Genomic DNA, 22,723 nt, shown 5'->3' with positions numbered 1-22,723 from the left:
CTCAGCCTGGGCGACAGAGCAAGACTCTGTATCCAAAAAAAAAAAAAAAAAAAAAAAAAATCCCTTTATTTTTATTGATTGATTTATTTATTTAGAGAGGGAGTCTCACTCTGTCGCCCAGGCTGGAGTGCAGTGGTGGTATCTCAGCTCACTGCAAGCTCTGCCTCCTGGGTTCACGCCATTCTCCTGCCTCAGCCTCCCCAGTAGCTGGGATTACAGGCACCCGCAACCACGCCCATTTAATTCTTTGTATTTTTAGTAGAGACAGGGTTTCACCATGTTGGCCAGGAAAAATTCCTTTATTTTAAGGATGCCAGTCTTTGGAATTAAGTCCCACCCTAATCCAGTAAGATCTCATCTTAGCTTGATTACATCTGCAAAGACGCTATTCCTGAATAAGGTCACATGTACAGATGCTGGGCGTATGATCGCTTGGAGAACATAGTTCAACCTCCTGCAGACACAGCTTCACACCTGCCACCAGCTCGAGTCACAGACGCTGCTTTCAGGGGAGCCCACGCCAAGGCAGCAGGCGGGAGTCTGTCTGTCTGGAGGATCCGCGGGGAGAGTAGGTCACTTCGGGGTTTGTACAGGGAGGCAGGATGGTGGCTGTGCAGAGGGACAGGAGGGAGATGCAAAAAGACCCCAGGGAAATGAGGAACAGATGGGGACAGGACACAGGCCTGGGGAGGGAGGTGGGATCCTTAAGTCTCAGAGGTGCGGGAAATAAAGCTGAAGGCATTTTGAGGGAAGCAGTGCAGTTCCCACAGCCCAGTGATCTGGCAGTGGCGAGGGTTCTAGGGGGAAGAAGAGCAAGCTGTGAGGTCTGATCCCTCCACGCACCATCCCTCAGTAGGCCAGTGGCCTGATCCTTCTTGACCCCTGCTTTCCCTTTTTCTTTCTTTCCTTCCTTCTTCCTTCCTTCCTTCCTTCCTTCCTTCCTTCCTTCTCTCAGAGTCTCACTCTGTCACCCAGGCTGGAGTACAGTGGCACCATCTCGGCTCACTGCAACCTCTGCCTCCCAGGTTCAAGCAATTCTCTTGCCTCAGCCTCCTGAGTAGCTGGAATTACAGGTGCTGCCACCACACCCAGCTTTTTTTTTTTTTCTTGTATTTTTAGTAGAGATGGGGTTTCATCATGTTGACCAGGCTGGTCTCAAATTCCTGATCTCAGGTGATCCTCCCACCTCGACCTCCCAAAGTGTTGGGATTACGGGTATGAGTCATCATGCCTGGCCTTGATCCCTGTTTTCTGATCGCCCTAAGTGGGAGAATAACTCCTCCCCTATGAGACAACAGATGAGAAAGTGCTTGGAAAATAAAAGCAATGTTCACCGTTAAAGATTGTAACATGTAGAGCGCTGCAGGACTGCATTGTCAAACATTCATAACTCAGCTCTTTTCAGGTTCACAATCATGATCAATGCCTCCGGGACTACGAAAACGCCATCGTAAGTGTTTACATTATTCTCTTGGGTGAGAGAAACTTTGGAAAGGAAAAAAAGGAAAGTCTAAACTGACAAACTTCTGAAAACACTCGGATCTGGCAGGAGTTCTCTTCTCTCCCTGAGGGCAGAATTGGGGTTGAGTGACACTTGGTAGCCGTGGAGCAGCTTCGGTCTCGGGCCACTACCCCAGGCGTTTTCTCATCTGACACTCACAGCAGCCCTCAGGTGGGCAGACACGGTGTATTTACGCCTTTGAATTGAGTCCCTTTGGGGGAGCAGGAGGGAGGGAGGGTGTGAGTGTGTGTGCGGACACCGGTGCATGGGGGAGGCGGGACCTTTCTATTCCCATGCCAGTTACACAGACACCCTCACATCCTCGGATATACTGCCACCGAGCCTGAGGTGCTGGCAATATCCCCATTTTTCTCTGTCCTGACAGCTTTGGAGATGCCAGGCCAGCCTCCCTTCCTAATCGGTCATTTTCTGAGGAGTGGCAGCTCAGGCGGTTGTTAGAGCAGAACGCAGGGCTTCAATCCCTCTGTGGGGTGGGCCTTGTTTGCACAGGGGTCCCTATGTCCAGCACGCCATCCCGGTGTATGAGAATGAGCTCTCCTTACGGTCACTGCGCGGTGGACGCAGAAGAGGGGGCGTGGTCGCAGCAGAGGGGGCGTGGTCGCAGCGAAGGGGGCGTGGCATAACAGCGCATGGTCGCTCCACTCACCTGCCGCTTTGTAGCCTATAGCAGCTTGAAACACGTGGCGCCGTAACAACCTCTACCCTGCCAGGAGTGCATTCTTTTTTATTATTTCCGTTTTCTAGTTTGTGGCAGATTGGATTCCTGTTTCTAATTCTTCCCTCCCTCCCTGGTGTTGAATTTCACGTTTGCCTCTTTCGCCAGGTGGCTTAGCAGTGCGTTCCCGCCCTTCCCCGCCAAGAGTGGGTGCAGAATTTTTCCTGCTCCGCGTCAATGCTGGGTGTGGCTATGTACCCTGAAATTACACCTGGAGCCCAGCCTCTGCTGTCCTGTACCCACCAATAAGAAAAAATGCTGATCTTTGTTGCTGTAGGTCATTGAGATTTCTGGGGCTGTCTGTTAAGTAGCATTATTGTAACGACTAGTTCCCAGGTCATTCATTCACTCAACAAACACTGTGTGGCTGCCTTGGGTTAGGAATGCTGCTAGGAGCTGGAGATAAAAGGACAGGACATAGTCTCTAGCCTCAGGGGTCTTACAATATAAGAGAGTTGTGGCTGTCAGGCTGTGAGGAGACAAGACAAAGCCAGTTCCCTGTCACACAGGGATTTTCAGAGTTTGGAGTGGAGAGGGTGGAAATGGGAGCCCGAGCAGGTGGGGTGCCTGGAGGGGTGGCCCACCTCTCACTCAGAACGACAGGCCTACTTTTTAATCCGTGTCATATTTTGGGGTCCTGAGTAAGGTGCTGTTTCCCAAAAGGATCCCACTGCCAGAACAGTTTGCAAAGCTCTGTGGGAGGAAGCTGCAGGTCACAGGAGGGGAAACTGAGATCACACAGACTCAATAAGGAAGACCGGGACTGCCCCCAAACCTCAGGCCAGACCCACTGGGATCCATGGGGGAGCACCAATGTCCTTCTCCTCTTTATTATTTCTTCCAAATACCAGCCCTGGGAGACATGTTAGAACCCGTCTAGCTACACATAATACCTCTTCACATCTCTGTAGGAATATAGGCAGGCCCGAGGCAGGGGGCTGGCTCAGGGTTCCACAGTGGCAGAGGCAGAGGCAGAGCCTCCACAGACCCCGCCTTGCCTTCTGTTGCCAGCTTCTCCTCTCTGCCTCCGTGATCTGGAAACTTCGGTGGGTCAACTGAGCCACGCCTGGTGCTGTGGTGCTTCCCCAAGCTGCACACGCTGATGGCCGTGAGGAATGACTGTGCCCATGGCATCACCTCCTCGTTGTTGGTGAGCCAGTGAGCACCTGTGGCTGCTTCGAGGGGAATTACAATAAAACTTACATGACAGTCCTTTTTCAGGAGGTATAAGCCAACAGCAAACACAACCTGTCGATCGTGCCGAATGCTGTTGACGGTGTTTTCTCATCCTAAAACAGACGATGAAAATGCTAAGCTCTGTAAAGAATGACTTAGTCATACTCAAAATTCTCCAATAAACACCTTACTGTTGTATTTCACCAGCTCCGAGTTACAGCCTAGTCTCAATGGCCCTTGGCTCAGTGTCCTGCTCTGTGAAATTACGGAATCAGACACAGCTCACGGCTCACTCCGGAGTTAACTGAAGCCCTTGAAGGAAAACTACCAGGTTTTCTAGGAGTTTACGGCATTATTTATTTTTATTATGCTCACCAAACATCTATGTTCAGCCACTTTTTTTCCTCTAAAATTTCTGGAACCTTTCTCCTTAGTGTGCTTCATTCATGAAGCACACAGAAGTCTCTTTGACCTTATCTCTCTCTCTCTCTCTCTTTGTAAGGCTCTTTTTGGTATTGTTGAATTTTATTCATAGCAACACCCATCTGAGACAATCGTGGTGCAATCTTCCCCACTTTGTCTTCTTTCTTTCTTTCTTCTCTTTCTTTCTTTCTTTCTTTCTTTCTTTCTTTCTTTCCTTCCTTCCTTCCTTCCTCTCTCCTTCTTTCTTCCTTCCTTCTCTTTCTTTCCTTCCTCCTTATCCTTCCTTCCTTCCTTTCTTTCTTTCTTTCTTTCTTTCTTCTTCTTTCTTCTTCCTTCCTTCCTTCCTTCCTTCTCCTTTCTTCTTTCTTTCTTTCTCTTTCTTCTTTCTTTCTCTCTTTCTTTCTTTCTCTCTCCTTTCTTTCCCTCTCTCTCTCCTTCTTTCCTTCCTTCTTTCCCTTCCTTCTCTCTCTCTCCTTCCTTCCTTCCTTCGTTCCTTCCTTCCTTCCTTCCTTCCTTCGTTCCTTCCTTCCTTCCCTCTTTCTTTTCCTTCATTTATTTTTGAGACAGAGTCTCACTCTGTCATCCAGCCTGGAGTGCAATGGCACAATCTTGGCTCACTGAAACCTCCACCTCCCAGGTGCAAGTGATTCTCCCGCCTCAACCTCCTGAGTAGTTGGGATTACAGGCCTACACCACTAGGCTTGGATAATTGTTTGTCTTTTTAGTAGAGATGGGGTTTCACCATGTTGGCCAGGCTGGCCTCGAACTCCTGACCTCTGTGGGCCTTTACACCAAGAATGGCTCTTGTATTCCTTCCTTTCCTCCCTTCCTTCTAGCCACCCACCTTCCCACCCATCTGCTCATCTATCCATCTATCCATCCAATCATCCATCCACCCATCCATCCACCCACCTGCCCATCCATGCATGCATGCATGCATCCATCCATCCATCCATCCATCCATCCATCCACCCACTCACCCACCCATCCATCCATTCATCTATTCTTTCACCTAGTCATCCACCCATTCAACCACCCATCCACCCATCCAGTTATCCACCCACCCACCCACCCACCCCCCATCCATCCACCCATCCATCCAATCATCCACCCATCCATCCATCCACCCACCCACCCTTTCACCCATCCACTCATCTATCTATCCATCCATCCATCCATCCATCCATCCATCCATCCATCCATCCATTTAACAATAGAGACAATTTCCTGTCCCCTTTGGGAACATTGCCAAGTTTTCTCTGCCTTTCAGCTGGGTCAAGCTGACATTTGGGAGAAGGAGGTGGGTGGCACATTTTTGCATCAGGGCCTGGGTCCGCCTCAGACACAGGTGTTCAGCTCCATGCCAGGACTAATGCTGGGCATGGAAAGCTGGAGAGCTGGCTTTGTGCCCAGGGCTGGTTGTAGCATCTTGGCATGTTTCTGTCCCCAAAGTCCCCAGTGGACACAGGGATATTCAGCCATCTCCAGAGATAGCTACCATTTAAAGCAACAAGGAGACAGGACAACGATCACTTTCCCTGACTCCAGTGAGACCTGGAGGCTGTCCTGCAAGTGAGATGCCACCTTAAGCTCTTCGTGAGCAGAGTTGCCCATAGCCCTTAGCTCGTTGCAGAAAGCAACCAATGTGATCCCCACATCAGTAGCCCTCAGGGCCAGACCAAGTTCAAAATTTGGTTAACAACCCTGTAGACTTCTTCTTTGTTTTCAAATGTCACAGAAAATCTTTTTGTGCTATCGCAGGAATGGAGTCTCTCCTTCCTTCAGCCTCATCTGAATTGAGGTAGGGAGAGTTGGACACAAAGGTCAAGGGGAGAGAAACACTCAAAACAGCCCCCAGACAGCAAGGCAGAGGTTGGCACACCAAAATGACACGGAGACAGCCCCGCACCCTAATGGGTCGATCCCATCCCTCAATAATACTGTGTGGCTGGTATTTTCTGCATTTCACGGGAGGCTCAGGGAGATGAAGCAACTTGCCTGAGGTGTCACAGGTGTAGGAAGGAGAGTAGCGGCAGATGGGGCCCAACTCCAGGTTTGCCTGGGTGCAGAGCCATGCGTGCCCCTGCCTCCTCCTTGATGGGTTCTCTCTGCCTGCTTCAGGCTGTCCCCATGCTCTGCTCGGCCCCTGCAGCAGGAGGGCGCAGAGCTCACTGCTGGCTGGTCTCCATGGCAACAGCTGATGAGTCTGCCTCCGATGATGGCAGAGCCGCCGTGGAGCTCGAGCTTGGCTGTGGTGGCAGGGATTTGGGAGGAGAGGAGCTGGAGGAGTGGGGGATGGGGTACAAGTTGGGGTGCAGGATGGGCTGCTCTCCCAGCAGCCATTTGGAAGATGCTTCTAGTCAGGTCTCAATCTCAATCGGTCACTGGTTCATGTATATTTAATGGCCATCTACCCTGTGCTGGGCACTGGGCATACAGCAGTCTACTGGACCCAGTCTCGCTCTCAAGGGGACTGTAGCCCAAGAAAGAGGCAGGCAGATTATCATGTAATTCTAGCTCACCACGATTGATGGGAAGATAGGGAAAGTTTGGGACACATACAAGCCCCTAGGACACAGAGGCAGGAAAGTTCTCCAGGAGAGAGGAGTATCTATGCGGCATTCTGATGGATGAAGGAGTCAGCTGGTGAAGAATGGGGGTGGAGATCCAGGTGGGGGTGCAGGAGAGACAGAGACATAGACACAGAGATTAGAGACAGACAGTGGGAAAGAGACAGGGTAGAGAGAGGAGAAAGAGATAGAGAGAGAGAGAATCCCAGCACTTTGGGAGGCTGAGGTGGGCAGATCCCTTGAGGTCAGGAGTTCCAGACCAGCCTGGCCAACATGGTGAAACCCTGTCTCCATTAAAAATACAAAAAGCAGCCAGGCATGGTGGTGCATATCTGTAATCCCAGCTACTTGGGAGGCTGAGGCCACTGCACTCCAACCTGGGCGACAAAAGTGAGACCCTGTCTCCAAAAAGGAGAGAGAAAGACAGAGAGAGAGAGAGAGAGAGAATGACATGAATGAGATCTGCCAAGAGTCCTCAGTGCCTGGAGCTCCAAGGGAGGAAGGCTAGGGAGGGAAGCCATGCTTGTCCTGGGGCCGAGATGAGGAGGAAGGGGCAGTGTCTGCTCCAGGCCAGTCCTGGATGAGGGGATAAATTTTGTCTTCACCAGACACTGAATTGGGTATCCTCACCTCCCACCTTACAGATGAGGAAACTGAGGCTCAAAGAGCTACAGTGGGACGGAGGAGGAGGTGGCCCCGGCTCTGATGCGGTGGCTGGTTCGATGGCAGACTCCTCCGTGCCATGACTCACAGACCAAATCCGGAAGTCCTGGAGTAGAGTGGGTGGGTCTGCCAGGGCATGGCCAGGCTGTCTGTCTCTGGAGACTCCCTCAAGGAGAGTTTCTTGACCTTGAGGATGTTAATGCAGGGTAGGCTCTTGAGGGCTGTGCAGGAAATCCCTGGAGAGCCCTGGGAAAAGCAGGTCCCTGCCTGCCTGGGCCTGCCTCTGCTGCGGGGGCCAGCACAGGGGTCAGGTCTCCACACATTTCATGTCCAGGCCATTTCCCAACTCCAGCGCCAAGGCTGGGCACTTCCCAGTCAGTGGCACAGCTGCTGCTGTGGGGTCTCTTGCCCTCCAAAGGTTGATTTCAATCCCAAGTGTCACCGCTGGAAACACCGGCCACCCTGGGACATGCGGTCTTGCCAAGCCTTCTGCAGGGCTCTGTTTCTTAGGTCCCAATCGTCTACAGGAAGCACTGGTCTGAAATCTTCCAAGATGCTGGGCAGGAACAAGCCTGCCATGCTCATTCCCAAAGGACTCCACATCTAGATAAATGAAGGCCTGGAAGGCTCTTTGGCTCCACTCTAGGAAAACAGCTTACGTCACCCTGCCTAAAGAGACAGTCAGGAAATCCCCTTGTTCCTGGGCGAGGAGAAGCTGGCCCACAGAGAGTGACAGCATTGAGCAGATACTACCTTTGGCTCCCTCATGGATGGGGTGTGGTCTGCTGACCTTGACAGCGATCAGGGCAGGGGGCTTGGAGGGAAGGGGTTAGCTGGGGAAGATGAGGGAAAGGACTAGAGTTAGGACAGGGTGCAGCGACCACATCCTGTGACGAGGAGGCATCTGTGACCTGTGTGATCTGCCAGGCAAGCAACACAAGTCATTGTACTGCTACATGGCTGCTACCGAGATAGGAACAAAGAGAGGCTGGTCCTGCCTCTTGGTGCTCTCCGCTGGACACATCTGCTGAGCAGTACTGGCTTTTACCACAGGTATTTTTCTGCTCTTCCTTCTCTCATCCTCTCCCTCTCTCTTTTCCGGGGCACTCACACACACACTTGCACACATGTACACAGTTGCACACACATGTATTGAACACATGTGCACATATATGCGTTTGCATACACTTGCACACCCACATATCTGTGCACTAGCACCCATTTGCACGCATACCCACACACTTGCACACATGTGCATTTGCAGAAATACACCCTTGCACTTGTGTGACACACCTGCACACTTGCACACACCCATTTGCACACAGGCACAGACACACCAGCATGCATTTGCACACACAATCACAAACTTGCATAAGCAGCACTTGTACACTGACACACATCCTTTGTGCCTATGCAGTGCACACTTACACATTTGCACACAGCTATGCCTGCTCACACATCTGCACACACCCACCTACACACTTGCACACATGCTATACACTTGAGCGTGCAGCACACATACGCATGTGCACACAGGCACATTTGCACATGCACACAGCAGTGGCACACACTTCTCTATCACTCTCCCTAGTCACTGTTCTCCCTGTGATTCCCACCCCTCTGATCGCCTCTGCTCACTTGCTGCCCCCTCCACCGGAAGGGACCTGGCCTGGTGCCCTGTCTGTCTGTCTCCACCGTGCAGGGAGGTTTCACAAGGACTGGCTGATATCTCGCCTTGAGCTGGGCTGGCCGCAGCTGCTGCTGAGCGGAAGCCTCTGAGGGGCGAGGCTGAGAGGAAACCACACTCTCGCTTGGGTTCCTGCAGCTCTGGCCTCTGGGGAGGGGTGCGGAGTTGTGTGGGTGTGAGATGGCTTTGAAGGAGGGACAGCGTGAAGCTTTTCTCTGGGTCTCTTCTGTCTCCAGGAGAAAACTAGGCCACTGTGCTCCAGGAGAAGGGAAAACCCATGTCTCCCCTGAGGCTGGGCCCCCACTGGCAAACTGGGCTCCCAGGCCCTTCTCAGCCCATGCCTCTGTCTCTGCCTTGTCAGGCTTATTCTTCAGGCCTTTGAAGCAGCCTTTGGTGGGCAAACAGGATCTCAGGGAGCCCTAGCCTGTCTCCTCCGGAGCTTGTGCCTTGGCCCTGGGCAGGGGCCACCATGGGCTGTTAATGTAAATGGCATCCCCTAGAGTTGTACAGTGTGGGGGCAACCCTGAGGTGGCAGCCCAGCCCCCTGTCTGCAGCTTTTGCTACCCAGCCCAGCTCCAGCTCTGTCTCGGTCACTGGGGGGAGGCCAGAGCTCAGGGACAGGGGCACTCCTGGCAGATTGTCCCTGCCCCAGGTGGAAGGGGAGGGGGGAAGTGCCCATCCTCCATCCTCCTATCCTGCCAGCTGGGTGGGCGCTACTATGCAGGGGAAGGTCTGGCTAAATAATGACGCTGAGCTTGGGACACAAGCCTTCTCCGTGCACCTACTATGTGCCAAGTACCATCCCAAGTGCATTATGGATGGTAACTTGTACAACGGCTCAGAGAGGCACCGCTACAATCACCCCCAGTTTCTGTCTGGTTCCAGTCCTGGCCACACAACTAATAAGCAGCAAATGGATTTGATGCGATTTTATCTGAACCCGGGCAGGCTGGCCCAGAGCCCACCGTCTAACCATTGAGTGGTCCAGCCTGTCAAGACTCCAGGATCACTGGCGTCGCACCCCTCTGTCATTTCCCAGGGAAACAAGCTCTAGTAGCCCCTACCCTGTGGGCACTTTGGCCCAGACTCCCCGCCTCCCTGCCTTTCATGACAGCAGCCAAAGAACAGTCTCCTTTGCAGGAAAGGAGCCCATCGGGGGTCTTCTCTTGCAGGCTCTGTCTTGCGTGTGGGTCCTGAGCTTTCTCATTGAGTAAGGGGAGGGGGCAGCAGGGTCAGTCCAGTGCAGAGTGGATGGAGGCTGGTTGAGGCTCTCTTGAAACCCCAAACCCAGTTGGGATCCTCGGGGAAGGATCCTTAGCTGGGTCCTGACTGGCTCTTCCAGGGGTCAGTGGGGCACGTGGCTGGAGCCCAAACAGGAGGGAGGGAGCAAAGGTGGCCCGAGTCCTGGGGTGACCAGGCCCTGAACCTGCCCTGCTGGGACCCCATTCCCTGACTCTAGGCCCCCTTTCCCCACCACACAGGACACCAGGCTCTTGCCTTAAGACAGGAAAGGAAATGCCTTATGGTGAACAATTCTCCAGGTCTCTAGTGTAGCTCCAACAGGTGCCAGAGGGACATGGCAGGTGACCCTGGTCTCCTATGACCCTGACTTTACTTGCTGTCATGAGGTCAATCTCCTACCTTGACCCACCTCCTGCCTCTGCTTTCAGAAGGGCAGAAGGGAGGGCCTCCTCCCGCTTCCCAGCCGCCTCCCGCCTCCTGCCGCCTGGCAGCGCTGGGCCCCCCAGCAGCAAGGTTCAGGAGGGGAAGAACCTCTCGCAGGTGAACAAATTGCTGCACATCAGACACATTCTTTTCAAGCCTCATTTTCTCTCCTTTTCATGCTAACTTTCCCACTATTAAAGAGCATTTTTAAAAAGAAGATGAAAAAAGGGAGAGAGAAAAGAAGGATGAAAGTGTGAGCGGGCACCCGGAAGTCCTTTTCAATTGCCTGCTGCTGTGTAGGGTCTGATCTAAGAGCAAGAAATTGGAGGATGCTGGAGGGGTGAGGTTTCATTTCAGTCCTGCCTGTTGGGCCGAGTCCGGGGCGGGGAAGGAGAGGTGATGGAGGTGGGCCTGGCTGGGCCCTGCGGCCCTGGAGCCTGCCATTCAGCCCCTGGCTTGTGCCTGGCACAGGAAGCCCCTCAATAATTTCCTGTTGAATGAATGAAAGAAAAGAAATCAGTGGATGGAGAAGGGCTGGATTCTTTTGTGGGGACCTTCCACGCCACCTTCTCTGTGGGGCTGTAGGGCTGGCTGAGAAAGAAAGGACAGATTCGGCAAAGGTCAGGCGGGGGCTGGGAAGGCATTAGGTGGACCAGGCCTGCTACAGCAAGGCCACACCTGCACTGCTGCTGCACTGGTGACATCCGTGGGTGCAGCCACGGCGGGTGGGCACAGTTTCACATGGGATGGGGGCTGAGCCTGGGTTGGGTGGGCGACCCCTTCCCCTTCCCTACCCCTCTCCCCACCAGCAGGTACTATTGGGTCTGAGTGAAGAAAAAAGCTCAGGAACATGCCAGGAAAGTGACCATGATGATACCTCTGAGATGAACCCAAGAAGAAACAGCAGAGTATTATACAGGGGAACAGGAGTCAGGGTGGGCTTCAAGTATCATTAAACATAATCAAATATTTAAAAAGTTATTATTAACTGGGTGCAGTGGCTCACACCTTTAATCCCAGCACTTAGAGAGGCCAAGGTAGGAAGATCACTTTAGCTTAGGAGTTTGAGACCAGCATGGGCAACATAGTGAGACCCTATCTCTAAAAAAAAAATAAAACCAGGAAATAAAATACAAGAAATAAAAAAAAAATTAGCTGGGCATGGTGGTGCACACCTGTAGTCCTAGCTACTCAAGAGGCTGAAGCAAGAGGATTGCTTGAGTCTAGGAGGTCAAGGGTGCCGTGAGCTATGATCATGCCACTGCACTCCAGCCTGGGCAACAGAGCAAGACCCTGACACACACACACACACACACACACACACACACACAAGTTATTGTTTAATCCAAAGGATGGAATGCTACCCAGCAAGGAAAGTGAAGGAGCTACTGGTACATGCAGCAATGTGGGTGAGCCTTGAAAGCATTGTGAGAAGTGAAGGAAGCCAGACACAGAGACCTCTGCGTGTATGACATTCTGGAAAAGGCAGAGCTTTAGGGACAGAAAACCCATCAGTGGTTGCTTGGGGTCAAGACAGGGGCAGAAGATTGACTGCAGAGGGCCAGGAGGGACTTTTTTGCATCATAGAAACATTCTCTATCTTGATTGGGTGGTGGTTCCATGACTATATATACATGTTAAAATCCGTCAAATGATACACTTAGAATTAGAATGAGTTTCATTGCATGTAAATTGTACTTCAATGAAATGGGTATTTTAAAAAGCTACAGCTTTCTGCAATCCTTCTATGTCCTAGGCATGAGCTGGGAACATCTAAATATAGGATTTTCAATACTCAGAACAACCCAGTATCTTTTCAGAGAGATGGGCACAGGCTTTGCGAGGTCACACAGCGAATACAGGCCACACAGCTCATATGGCCAGCATGGAGATAAAGGCTGAACTTTCTGCCGGAGGCCTGGGGGGCAGTGAGCCCAATAAGACCTGACCATGGTGGCCATGGAGCCTGGTCTCTCAGGGTTCTGTGTTCCCAGGGAACTGCTGTGTAAGACCTGGTCAACTGCACACAGGAGCTCAGATCACCTTTCTCTCCAAACCCTTTGGGTATTTGAGTCCCTGGATTTTTCTACATCAGAGTTTGGTTAGACCCGGTCCCCCAGAAATGCCCTCAGAGTCCCAGGCAGGGACCCCAGCCACTTGCCCTGGAGGAAGCCCTTGGGCTTGCCCGCCTCCTTCCCCCACCTTCTCTTTCTCTCTGGATATCAGCATATTTGTCACACTTACTTCATTTCTCCTCCCGTTTGGTGACTCTTTAAAGGCAGGCTCTTTAGTACAATGTCAATCTGAGCAGAATGGAAGAGCTTCCAGAGGTTGTTAGTGAGATTCAAAGCCCTGTGGGTGCCTTGATCTTCCTAAGCTTGCTTTTAGAGAAGCGTGCTGCCGAAGCTTCAGGAGGCCGCCAGCTTCTGGTTGGACCTCAACCTCCTCCTCCCTCAACTTCCTCCTCCCTTTGAATAGGAATCCGAAGAATCTCTTACATTAGCCTTTGCCTTGATAGTTTTTATATCTTTCATTTTACTTCTTTCCAGCAATGGCCCTGAGAAATTGGCAGGCGAAATGCCATTAGCCCTGCATTGGAGAGGAGGAAATTGAGACCCTGTATATATACATATTTATTTTTTGAGACAGAGTCTCGCTTTGTCGCCCAGGCTGGAGTGCAGTGGCACGATCTCAGTTCACTGAAATCTCCACCTTTCCGGTTCAAATGATTCTCATGCCTCAGCCTTCCGAGTAGCTGGGATTACAGCCGTGTGCCACCACGCCCAGCTAATTTTTGTATTTTTAGTAGAGATGGGGTTTTGCCATGTTGACCAGACTGGACTTGAACTCCTCAAGTGATCCACCTGCCTTGGCCTCCCAAAGTGCTGGGATTACAGTCATGAGCCACCGCACCCAGCTGAGACCCAATAATTTAAGTAGAAGGGCTGGGACTGGGGCCTGAGGCTGCTACTCCCTGCCTAAGGCTCTGAGGCTGCTTGATCACAGGGTCAAGGTCTTTGGTGAAGCCATTTGCTCAAGCTGTGGGTGGGCTTTTCCTGGTAGGAAAGTTACCTGAGACCTGGCAAAGATGGGACCTTTAGTAGTGAGGGGGAATGAGCAGTCCTTCCAAAGTCAAGTTCCTCAATGAAGTCCTTCTAAACGCTGTCTCTCCTCCCTGCACACATGCCTGTGTGCACACAATACACATGCTTGTTCATGCTTTATCCCTCTTGGTTAGGGGTCTATCCCCATTGAGCCATTAAAGTTGTTCTGGTGAAATCTCTGATGACACTTTTTTTTTTTTTTGGCTTGTGAAAACCAACCATTTTGTTATTTCATGAGTTTATGAGTTGACTGGGCTCAGCTGGGAGGTTCTTCTGGATAGGCTGCAGTCATAAACGAACATGACTAGGTCAGAGTCCCCAAGATGTATCACTCACAGGACTGGAATTTGATGCTGACTCTGGGCTGGCCACTCCACCAGGGCTGTTGCTTAGAGAGGCTACGCAAAACCTAGGCTGGGATTCTCACAGCATGGGTGCTTGGGTCTGAGAGGGAGGGCCCCAAGAGAGCCTATTTTAAGAAAGAGGAAGTGAAATGTGCCAGTCTTCAAGACTGGACCTAGAACTGGCATAATGTCACTTTTGCTGTGTTCTCCTGGTTGCCTGATGACATCTCAAGTACCACGTCCAGTGGACCATTTGGGGCCTCATCTGAACTGAGCTCTCTGGCCACATGATGCAGCTGACCTGCCCCTTCTTGAAGCCCTCTCCTCCCCAACTTCACTGCATCCCTCTGTCTTGGTCTTGTCCCCCGCTGCGTTCCTACCACACTTTGATAATTTCTCTTCTCTAGGTTTTCTCTTCCTTGTTTCATTCTTGGCCTTTTCCTCTCTCAACTCCACACACTGTCCCAGAGACCCCATCCAAGCCCATGATGTGATGTCCTATCTGTGCCAAGGAACTCCAAGTCTGTCACTCCAGCCCACACAACTCCAAGTCTGCCACTCCAGCCCACACCTGAGAACTAGCCTCGGGCATCCAACTCTCCCAGACATTCTTGCCCAGAGGCAGATTCAAGAATTCCAAAGTGCGTCTTGCTCAATCCATCCAGAGAGGAGCTTGCCATCCTACCCCCAAACTCGTTTCTCCTTGTGAGGTCCCCAACTTGGTCCCCTGGACTTCTGACTCCAACCAGCCCCTCCACCATGTTCCTGGATAACAGAAAAGGCACTACTTGGGTCATCAGAAAAAATAACTGGAAGTGATTTAGAAAAACAAAAAGGAGTGCCTACTGCTCTAGGATTTTACTTACTTTAGAACGAAAGCAGATAGAGATCTGGGAGCAGCCCCAGCTTAATTGGAAAGCCACATTTGTACAGGCTGGAGGGGCCTCAGGAATGGCAAACAGCTTCTCTTTGCTCAAAGGAATTTTCTGGAAACCATAATGGCTGCCCTTGCTAACCACAGGCTGGTCTTTCTGGCAGAATTAGCACGAGTATGTGGTCAGAATGGCCGGGCTGGAGCCAACCTGGATGTTTCTGCAGTCTGAGCTCCCTTAGTGCCCACAAATGGGGGGCTGGGATTCAGGGGAGCATGTGGGTGCCCCAAGGAGCTGGGGGGTCACAAGGGAACCTGGAGATTGGTGAAGTGCAGTTTGGCCTAAACAGGGAGTAGGGCCCACCCTCCCTTCTCTCCACGCCCTCCCTTCTCCTGGAGCCCTCCCCTCTCCCTGCATCCTTCCTCTCTCTGCTGAGCAGCTTTCTCTTTCTGAGGAGCCGAGGCGCACAGGAGTAAGCAGGGGAGCTAGTGTGTGCTGAGTGCCCGCTCTGTGCCAGGCATTTTCACACCATCTATCACATCACACTCAGCCCAAGGGTGGGTTCCATGATCACCTCCATTCTTCCTAAGAGGAAACAGGCTCAGGGTGGTTCAGAAGTTGCCAAAGTCGCAAAGAAGAGACACTGGGGTTTAGTCCAGCTCTGTCTGACTCCACACCCAGCTTCTGGGCACTGCTTGTCTTACACTGAGGGTCCACACTCTGCTGTGGGGAGGCGGGGCAGTGCAGAAACCGGGCCTCTGAGGGGGTGTAGACATACTGGATCCAGGCAGCTGCTGGATACTATAGGAACAGAAATGTCCTCCAGCAGTGTGGCTGAGCTGGGCCTCCCCTAACATCTCGCCCCACCCCCCATCATGTAACAGGACACTGCTTTGCTGTTGAGGCCGCGGTGGGACAGGAAAGAAGGATACAGGTTGTGATCTGTGTTTGGTGATGGTGCAGGGAGGGAGGGTGGGGGCAGCTGTCCCTCTGTGGGGACCAGGGAGGGTTTCAGAGGCAGGTTGATTCTTTTGGGGCATGCCACCTGCATTTAAGGGGTGGCCATCAGACAGGTGACCTACTGGACTAGACTCTTCCCTGGATATCAAAACAGGTGTAAGCTTCAGTCCCGCCATGTGGCTGGGGAGGGATGGGGGAAGAAGGGGCCCCTCAAGAATGAGAGCATGTTATTTGAACATGGGCCTTGCAGGCTTGGTCTGCAATGCTGGACTCTGCAGGCTTGGCCTGGGGCAAGAGACACAGAGACCGTGAAGGGGACTCCAGTTTTGGGTTTGAGCAGAGTGGAGGGGCTACTGGTTCAGGAGGAGGCTGCTTCAAGTGGAGTCAGCCAGCTGACACTGAGGTAAAGGGCTTCCCACATGAGCATCTTTTCCAGGATGGCTTTTAAAACAGCCAGGATGAAATGGGCACATCCTTGGACACATTCAGCGAGGAGATGGGGCTCCCGCGAGGCAGGGGCTGTGGGAAGCGCGGGATGGGAAAATGGGCTCATTTTTATTGCTTCGTGTCCTTTGTTTCTGGCTCAAATAGACCCGGTCCTGATGTCTGCTTCAGCTGCAGGAGCAGAGCCAGTATGCTTGGCACTTCCGCATGCATCCTCTCCCCTCCTCTCCCCCGCAACCCCCGTCACTATCTCAGATCTCTTTCATCCACCTGCAAAATGATTAAGGCTTGGGGCAGCCTGAGCCAGGACTGACAAATCAGGTGCAGGCTTTCAGAGACTAAATCCTGTTTTGAAGTCTGTTTACTCTAAAAAAAATTAATCTCTTTGATGCCTGGAGAAGAAAGATGCATATTAAACAAAGACCCAACTCTGAATTCCAAATGCGTGGCTGTTGTTATCAATCTCTCCAGGTCCAAACTCGGGAAAGCATGCATCCTCTGTGTGTGCCCTTTTCACCAGGCGTGTGGACACGTAATTCATTAGAGTTAATTAGTCAGTCACATGCATCCCCCAGATGCTGGATCAGAGCCTTCATGGGGGCCTGTGCAGCTGTTGGATAGAGAGAGAGACACAGTGGAGATGGCAAGGGAGCTGGGGCTGAACAGTCTTGATCTCTGAAATAGACTGTGTGTGTGCGTGCATGTGCCCGTGTGTGTGTGTGTATGGTCATTTACACCCCTGGGTGCAGCAGCAGGTGCGGAGGAACATATTTGGGTGGGAGCTCTGAGCACCTGGACTGTTGGCCGGCTCTGCTCCCACCAACTTTGTGGCTTGAGCTGCCTTCTGCATGTCCCTCATCAAATCAGCTGGGACATCACTGGGGGCCAGATTGTGTCCTCTCCTGGCAAAATTTACATGCTAAAGCCCAAGTCCCCGGTGCCCCAGAATGTGACTGCACTGTGTTTGGAGATGAGGTCTTTCAAAGGTGATTAAGTTGAAATGAGGCCATTAGGATGGGTCCTCATCCAACCTGACTGGTGTCCTCACAATAATTTGGACACAGAGACACCAGGGATGTGTGAGCGCCCGGAGACCATGTGAGGACACAGTGGGAAGACAGACACCTGCAAGCCAAGGAGAGAGGCCTGAGGAGAAGCCAAACCTGCTGACACCCTGATCTTGAGCTTCTAACCTACAGCACTGTGAGATGATACATTTCTGCTGTTGAAACCACCCCCAGTCTGTGGTTCTTCGTGATAGCAGCGCCAGGAAATAAATGCAGATACCATCACCTTCCTGTCGGCAGTCCTGTCGGCTTGCTCACCCAGCAGACCCAAGGAGACACTGCAGGCGCAAGTACCATGGAGATCAGCAGGCAATAGGCAATTCTCTTTCATTCTTCTCTTGTTGCATTAAGGAGAAAATCTCATTTGGTGAAGGTATGTCTCTAACACCTTGCTAACACTTGGGAATCTCCCATTTGAAAAAAAATGTAGATAAAATTCACTGAACATAAAATTAACCACTAGCCATTTTAAAGTGTGCACTTCTGTGACATTTAGTGTCCTCGCCATGTTGTGGAACTGTCACTTCTATCTAGTTCTAGGACACTTTCATCACTCCGAAAGGAAAATCCATACTCATTAAGCAACCACTCCTCGTTCCTCCTTCCCTCACCTCGTCTCCGCCCCCCCCACACCCCCTGGCATTCAGCACCTTGCTTTCTGGCTCTGTGGATTTGCCTATTCCGGATATTTCATAGAAATGTAATTATTTTACATGTGACCTTTTGTGCGTGGTGTCTTTCACTGAACATAATGTTTTAGAAGCTCCTTTGTGCTACAGCCTGAATTGGTGCTTCCCTCCTTTTTGTGGGCCTCGGTTTTTTTGAAACAGAGTCTCGCTCTGTTGCCCAGGCTGGAGTGCAGTGGCTGGATCTCAGCTCACTGCAAGCTCTGCCTCCCGGGTTTACGCCATTCTCCTGCCTCAGCCTCCCAAGTAGCTGGGACTGCAGGCGCCTGCCACCACATCCCGCTAGTTTTTTGTATTTTTTTAGTAGAGACGGAGTTTCACTGTGTTAGCCAGGATGGTCTTGATCTCCTGACCTCGTGATCTGCCCGTCTCGGCCTCCCAAAAGTGCTGGGATTACAGGCTTGAGCCACTGCGCCTGGTCGGGCCTCCTTTTTTTTTTTTTTTTTGAGACGAAGTCTCACTCAGACTGCTGGAGTGCAGTGGTACAATCTCGGCTCACTGCCACCTCTGCCTCCTGGGTTCAAGCAATTCTCCTGCCTCAGCCTCCCCAGTAGCTGGAATTACAGGTGCCCACCACCCCACCTGGCTAATTTTTGTATTTTTAGTAAAGATGGTGTTTCACCATGTTGGCCAGGCTGGTCTCGAACTCCTGACCTCAGGTGATGTGCTCACCTCGGCCTCCCAAAAGTGCTGGGATTACAGGCGTGAGTCACCACACCCAGCTGTGACCCTCCTTTTGTGATACTCCGCTGTGTGGGTCAACCACATCTTGTGTGTTCATTCAGCCCCGAGCGGACGTTTGCGTTCTTTCTACCTTTCTGCTCCTGTGAGTGAACTGTGCTCCTGGGAACGTTTGTGTGCAAGGATTTGGATATCTGTTTTCAATTCTTTTGGGTGTATACTAAGAGTGGAATTCCTGGGTCATGGGATAATTCCATGTTTAGACATTTTTGAAGATTGGAAATCTCCTTTTTAAGCAAACAAGAGCGTTCTTCAGGATTCAAGCCTTTAGCAGACAAGAATACTCAGCTAGACTTTGCTGACCTTGATTTCTAATGTTATTTATGTTTACAGGATCAGAACATCCAATCCTGGATTTTCATTTGTAGTAGCGACATGAACTTGTCTTTTAAAAAATCAATGTTACCTTTTTTTTTTTCTTTTGAGACAGAGTCTCCCTTTGTCACCCAGGATGGAGGGCAGTGGCGGGATCTTGGCTCACTTCAACCTCCGCCTCCGGGTTCAAGTGATTCTCGTGCCTCAGCCTCCCGAGTAGCTGGGACTACAGGCGAGCACCACCACATCTGGCTAATTTTTATATTTTTGGTAGAGACGGGGTTTGGCCATATTAACCAGGCTGGCCTTGAACCCCTGACCTCAAGTGATTTGCCTGCCTTGGCCTCACAAAGTGCTAGGATTATAGGCCACCACACCCAGACTGAAAATAAATGTTACTTTAAAAGTGAGTAGGTTATTGGTTAGGAGTGGTGGCTCATACCTGTAATCCCAGCACTTTGGGAGACAGAGGTAGGTGGATTGCTTTTGAGCCCAGGAGTTTGAGACCAGCCTGGGGAACATGGTGAAACTTGTCTCTACAAAAACAAAGCAAAACAAAACAAAACAAAAACAAACAAACAAACAAAAACCCAAACCAAACCAAAACAAAAAAAACTAGGTGTGCATGGCGGTACGCACCTGTAGTCCCAGCTACTTCGGAGGCTGAGGTGGGAGGATCACTTGAGCTCAGAAGCAGAGGCTACAGTGAGCCGTGATTGCACCACTGCACTCCAGCCTGGGTGACAGAGCAAGACCCTGTCTCAAAAAATTAAAAGTCCTACATGGGTAGGTGTATTTGTCCCTTTTGTTTACTCCGTATCTCTAACCTTAGAAAGGTGCCTGGCACATCTATTAGGTCCTCAATAAAAATGTGTTGAATAAATGACGATACCTAATACATACAAACACAATATTATACATCATAGTTCAGGGTGGGACACAGATCTGGCAAAAATCACAAAGGTGGAGAGCCAATGTTTGAGAAACCTGGCCCGGGGGCTGCTGGATAGATCCAAGACGCAGACCCGGCCTCACTGCTCGTTCACTCTGACTTTGGCCAATTTCTTACCTTCTCTACACCTCAGTTTCTTCATCTGAAAAATGGGGTTGCTGGGAGAGTGAAATGAGTTGTTGTGCAACATACTCAATGAAGCTCGGCTGCTGTCGTTATTACCATCCTCAGCCGCTGCAGGGAGGACCATAGAGGAGGGCTAAATGCAAGCCCATCCCATTTTCTCACCTGATCTGCCCACAGCCTGGCAGGGTTGGCAGAGCTAAAACTGTGAATTGCATTTGACAGGTGAGAAAACCTGAGGTGGAGGAGAGGTTAAGGGGCTTGTCTGAGTTCACACAGCAGGTCAGTGCTGGAGCGTGGATTGGTGAGTTGGGAATCACTGTGGCCTTGTAGTCTCAAATAAAACATCCCTTTGCTTGTCTGTGGGTTTCTGAAGCTGCCTGCCCCGTAACCTCCCCTGGGCTAGGTCTGCAGAATGAGGTTCCACTGGGGCACTCCAGCTGCCTCATTCTGCAGAGTTCTGGCTCTGGATTCTGAAGCATCTGCAAAGGAGATACATGCGCCTGGGTTTTGAGAAGACAGAACTGTTTGCCCCACGCTGGGAACTACTGGAGAAGGATGAGGGCACATGAGGCTTGGCCAGAGTGCCTGGAGCCTGGCTTAGGGTCAGCTGCATGATCCTTGCATGAAGGAGGAGGAACAGCCCCTCTTCGTATGCCATCACCTAAGATCACCTCCCATCCTCTGCCCTGGACACTGGCTTCTGGAAAGTGCTCTTTCCTCCCGGTGCCACTGCCTCAGCGAGCTTGATGCCAGCTCCCCTTCCACAGACACAGAACTCTCCAAACTCTCAGTGGTTTGGGAAGAGGAGCCACCACATCCCAAGCCCAGCACCACCTTTTTGGATGTGATATGTCAAAGTAGTAAGACGATGAAGTGTCGTGTGCTGGCCCATCAGAACCTTAGCGACAGATATGGGCCCAGAGCGCCTTGGAGAGTCACAGCCTCGTGAGTGACATGGAATTTATTATACTTTCCATCTATTGCTTGGCAGCCTTCTCCCAGCTCTTTTCTCTTGAAAAATGGTTCATGCCAATCTTGGTGTTTACTTAAGTGGTTATTAACTATTTTTCCTGCTGCTAGTCTGGGTACTTCTTGATAAACATTATCTATTTAAGAAGAACTTTTAGGGAGAGCTCCACTCTGCCCCTACACACACACACACACACACACACAGAGAGAGAGAGAGAGAGAGAGAGAGAGAGAGTCTGGGCATGAGAGTCCAGGTCCCAAACCCTCCTCTCCAAGCTGGTTGTGGTCAGGCCACCACTGAACGTATCACTTGACCTGATGTGACAGCCTGGTCTCCTCTTCGCCCCTCTGGCTAGCCTCCTCTGGGCATTGGAAGTGGCTCCACCTTTGAGCTGCACACAGTTGCCAGTTATGCCTCCCAAGGCATTCCAGGGCTGCTCTGCTAAGAGCATCTGCTTGGCTTTGCCCTGCAGCAGGGTTGAGGGAGGGGAGGTGGCTCGTGTGCATCGGGGGACCCTCCTGTGTGTCAGTGCTAAGATCCTATCTGCATTTCTTGAACCCTTCTGAACTGGAGGGCTGGGGTTCTGGGCGGCACTGAGGTCAGGTGAGGCCTGGATAGGAGGACAGGATACTGAGGAATAGGAAGAAAGGCGACGTGGCTGGAACACACTTGCCATGGGTGGGCTGGGGGTCTGGGGGCTTGATTGAAATTGGGCATCTGTGTTAGCAGTGGGTGTCCGAGCCCCACCCACCCAGACATGGCAGGGCATGAGACACTGAGCTGTGCCCAGTTTCTGTGGCTTCCCATACGTGCCAAGTGCAAGATGGGCTGCTAGTGAGCTTTGCTACTTTGGGCAAATCCTCCCCTCTCTGGGCCTCAGTTCATTCATCTGGGGACTAAACGGGGTGGACTCCATCCCTACCACCACAGTCCAGGACTTCCAGAGAGCATGGATCTCATGGACACTCCACAGACTGAAAATCCTTCAATTTAGGAGCTGCTGCTGCCGCCCTGAAAACCGAGCCAAGCTCACCTTCCAAACGAGAGTCCCAGGTGGATAAATTGTCCAGCGCCTCACCCTGTGTCCGTCCTAGATCAGTGCTGTTTAAAATGTAGGTGCTGTTGTTATTTAGGTCTGATGTGGCTAACAGACCAGGCCATGGACAAGACAGTTTATTACTCACAGCCCCGAGAAAGGCCCAGACCACACCATGCAGGCCACACGGGGGAGCACCAGGGCTGGCCAGAGGCGGACGGAAGTGGAGCCCGGCAGGAGCCTTTCCCGTGGTTTCCGTGGGAAGGACTGGGTGGACGGAAGTGGAGCCCGGCAGGAGCCTTTCCCGTGGTTTCCGTGGGAAGGACTGGGTGGGACGGAAGTGGAGCCCGGCAGGAGCCTTTCCCGTGGTTTCCGTGGGAAGGACTGGGTGGACGGAAGTGGAGCCCGGCAGGAGCCTTTCCCGTGGTTTCCGTGGGAAGGACTGGGTGGGATAAGCAGGTTTAGGATTGCTAGTTTGAATAATTTCAGAGGGCTCTGGGGATAGGGGTTGTCCCAAGATGTCTGGCAGTTGGCCCTGGGGTGATCAGGGCAGGTGCATAGTGGCCCAGGGTGAGAAAGCCTGATAAAGGAGATGGCTAGGGTGTGGGCTCTGGACTGGCTGGTTTGCATATGAAAGGCCCTTTAGAAGGTGAGCTGTTTGCTACGTTGAGGAATTACCTAACCC

The 22,723-nt window shown here is 51.7% G+C and overlaps 1 protein-coding gene and 1 long non-coding RNA gene across 2 annotated transcripts; both read left to right on the top strand.

Annotated features, from left to right (window-relative positions):
- The first annotated feature begins 7,884 nt into the window (after positions 1-7,884).
- Positions 7,885-22,313, top strand: LOC117066755. Its single transcript, XR_004430495.1, has 3 exons — positions 7,885-8,122; positions 17,210-17,585; positions 20,255-22,313. It is a non-coding gene; the product is annotated as an uncharacterized LOC117066755 (long non-coding RNA).
- Positions 8,118-11,494, top strand: LOC117066754 (putative uncharacterized protein FLJ46204). Its single transcript, XM_033182340.1, is given in 2 exon segments — positions 8,118-8,470; positions 8,473-11,494. Coding segments are annotated over 2 exon segments (462 nt in total). The 5' UTR covers positions 8,118-8,196; the 3' UTR covers positions 8,661-11,494.
- Positions 22,314-22,723: the final 410 nt, after the last annotated feature.

This window comes from Trachypithecus francoisi, unplaced genomic scaffold, assembly GCF_009764315.1.
Source record: "Trachypithecus francoisi isolate TF-2019V2 unplaced genomic scaffold, Tfra_2.0 Lachesis_group20, whole genome shotgun sequence".
NCBI classification, from domain to species: domain Eukaryota; kingdom Metazoa; phylum Chordata; class Mammalia; order Primates; family Cercopithecidae; genus Trachypithecus; species Trachypithecus francoisi.
This window is presented reverse-complemented; position numbering and strand designations above follow the sequence as displayed.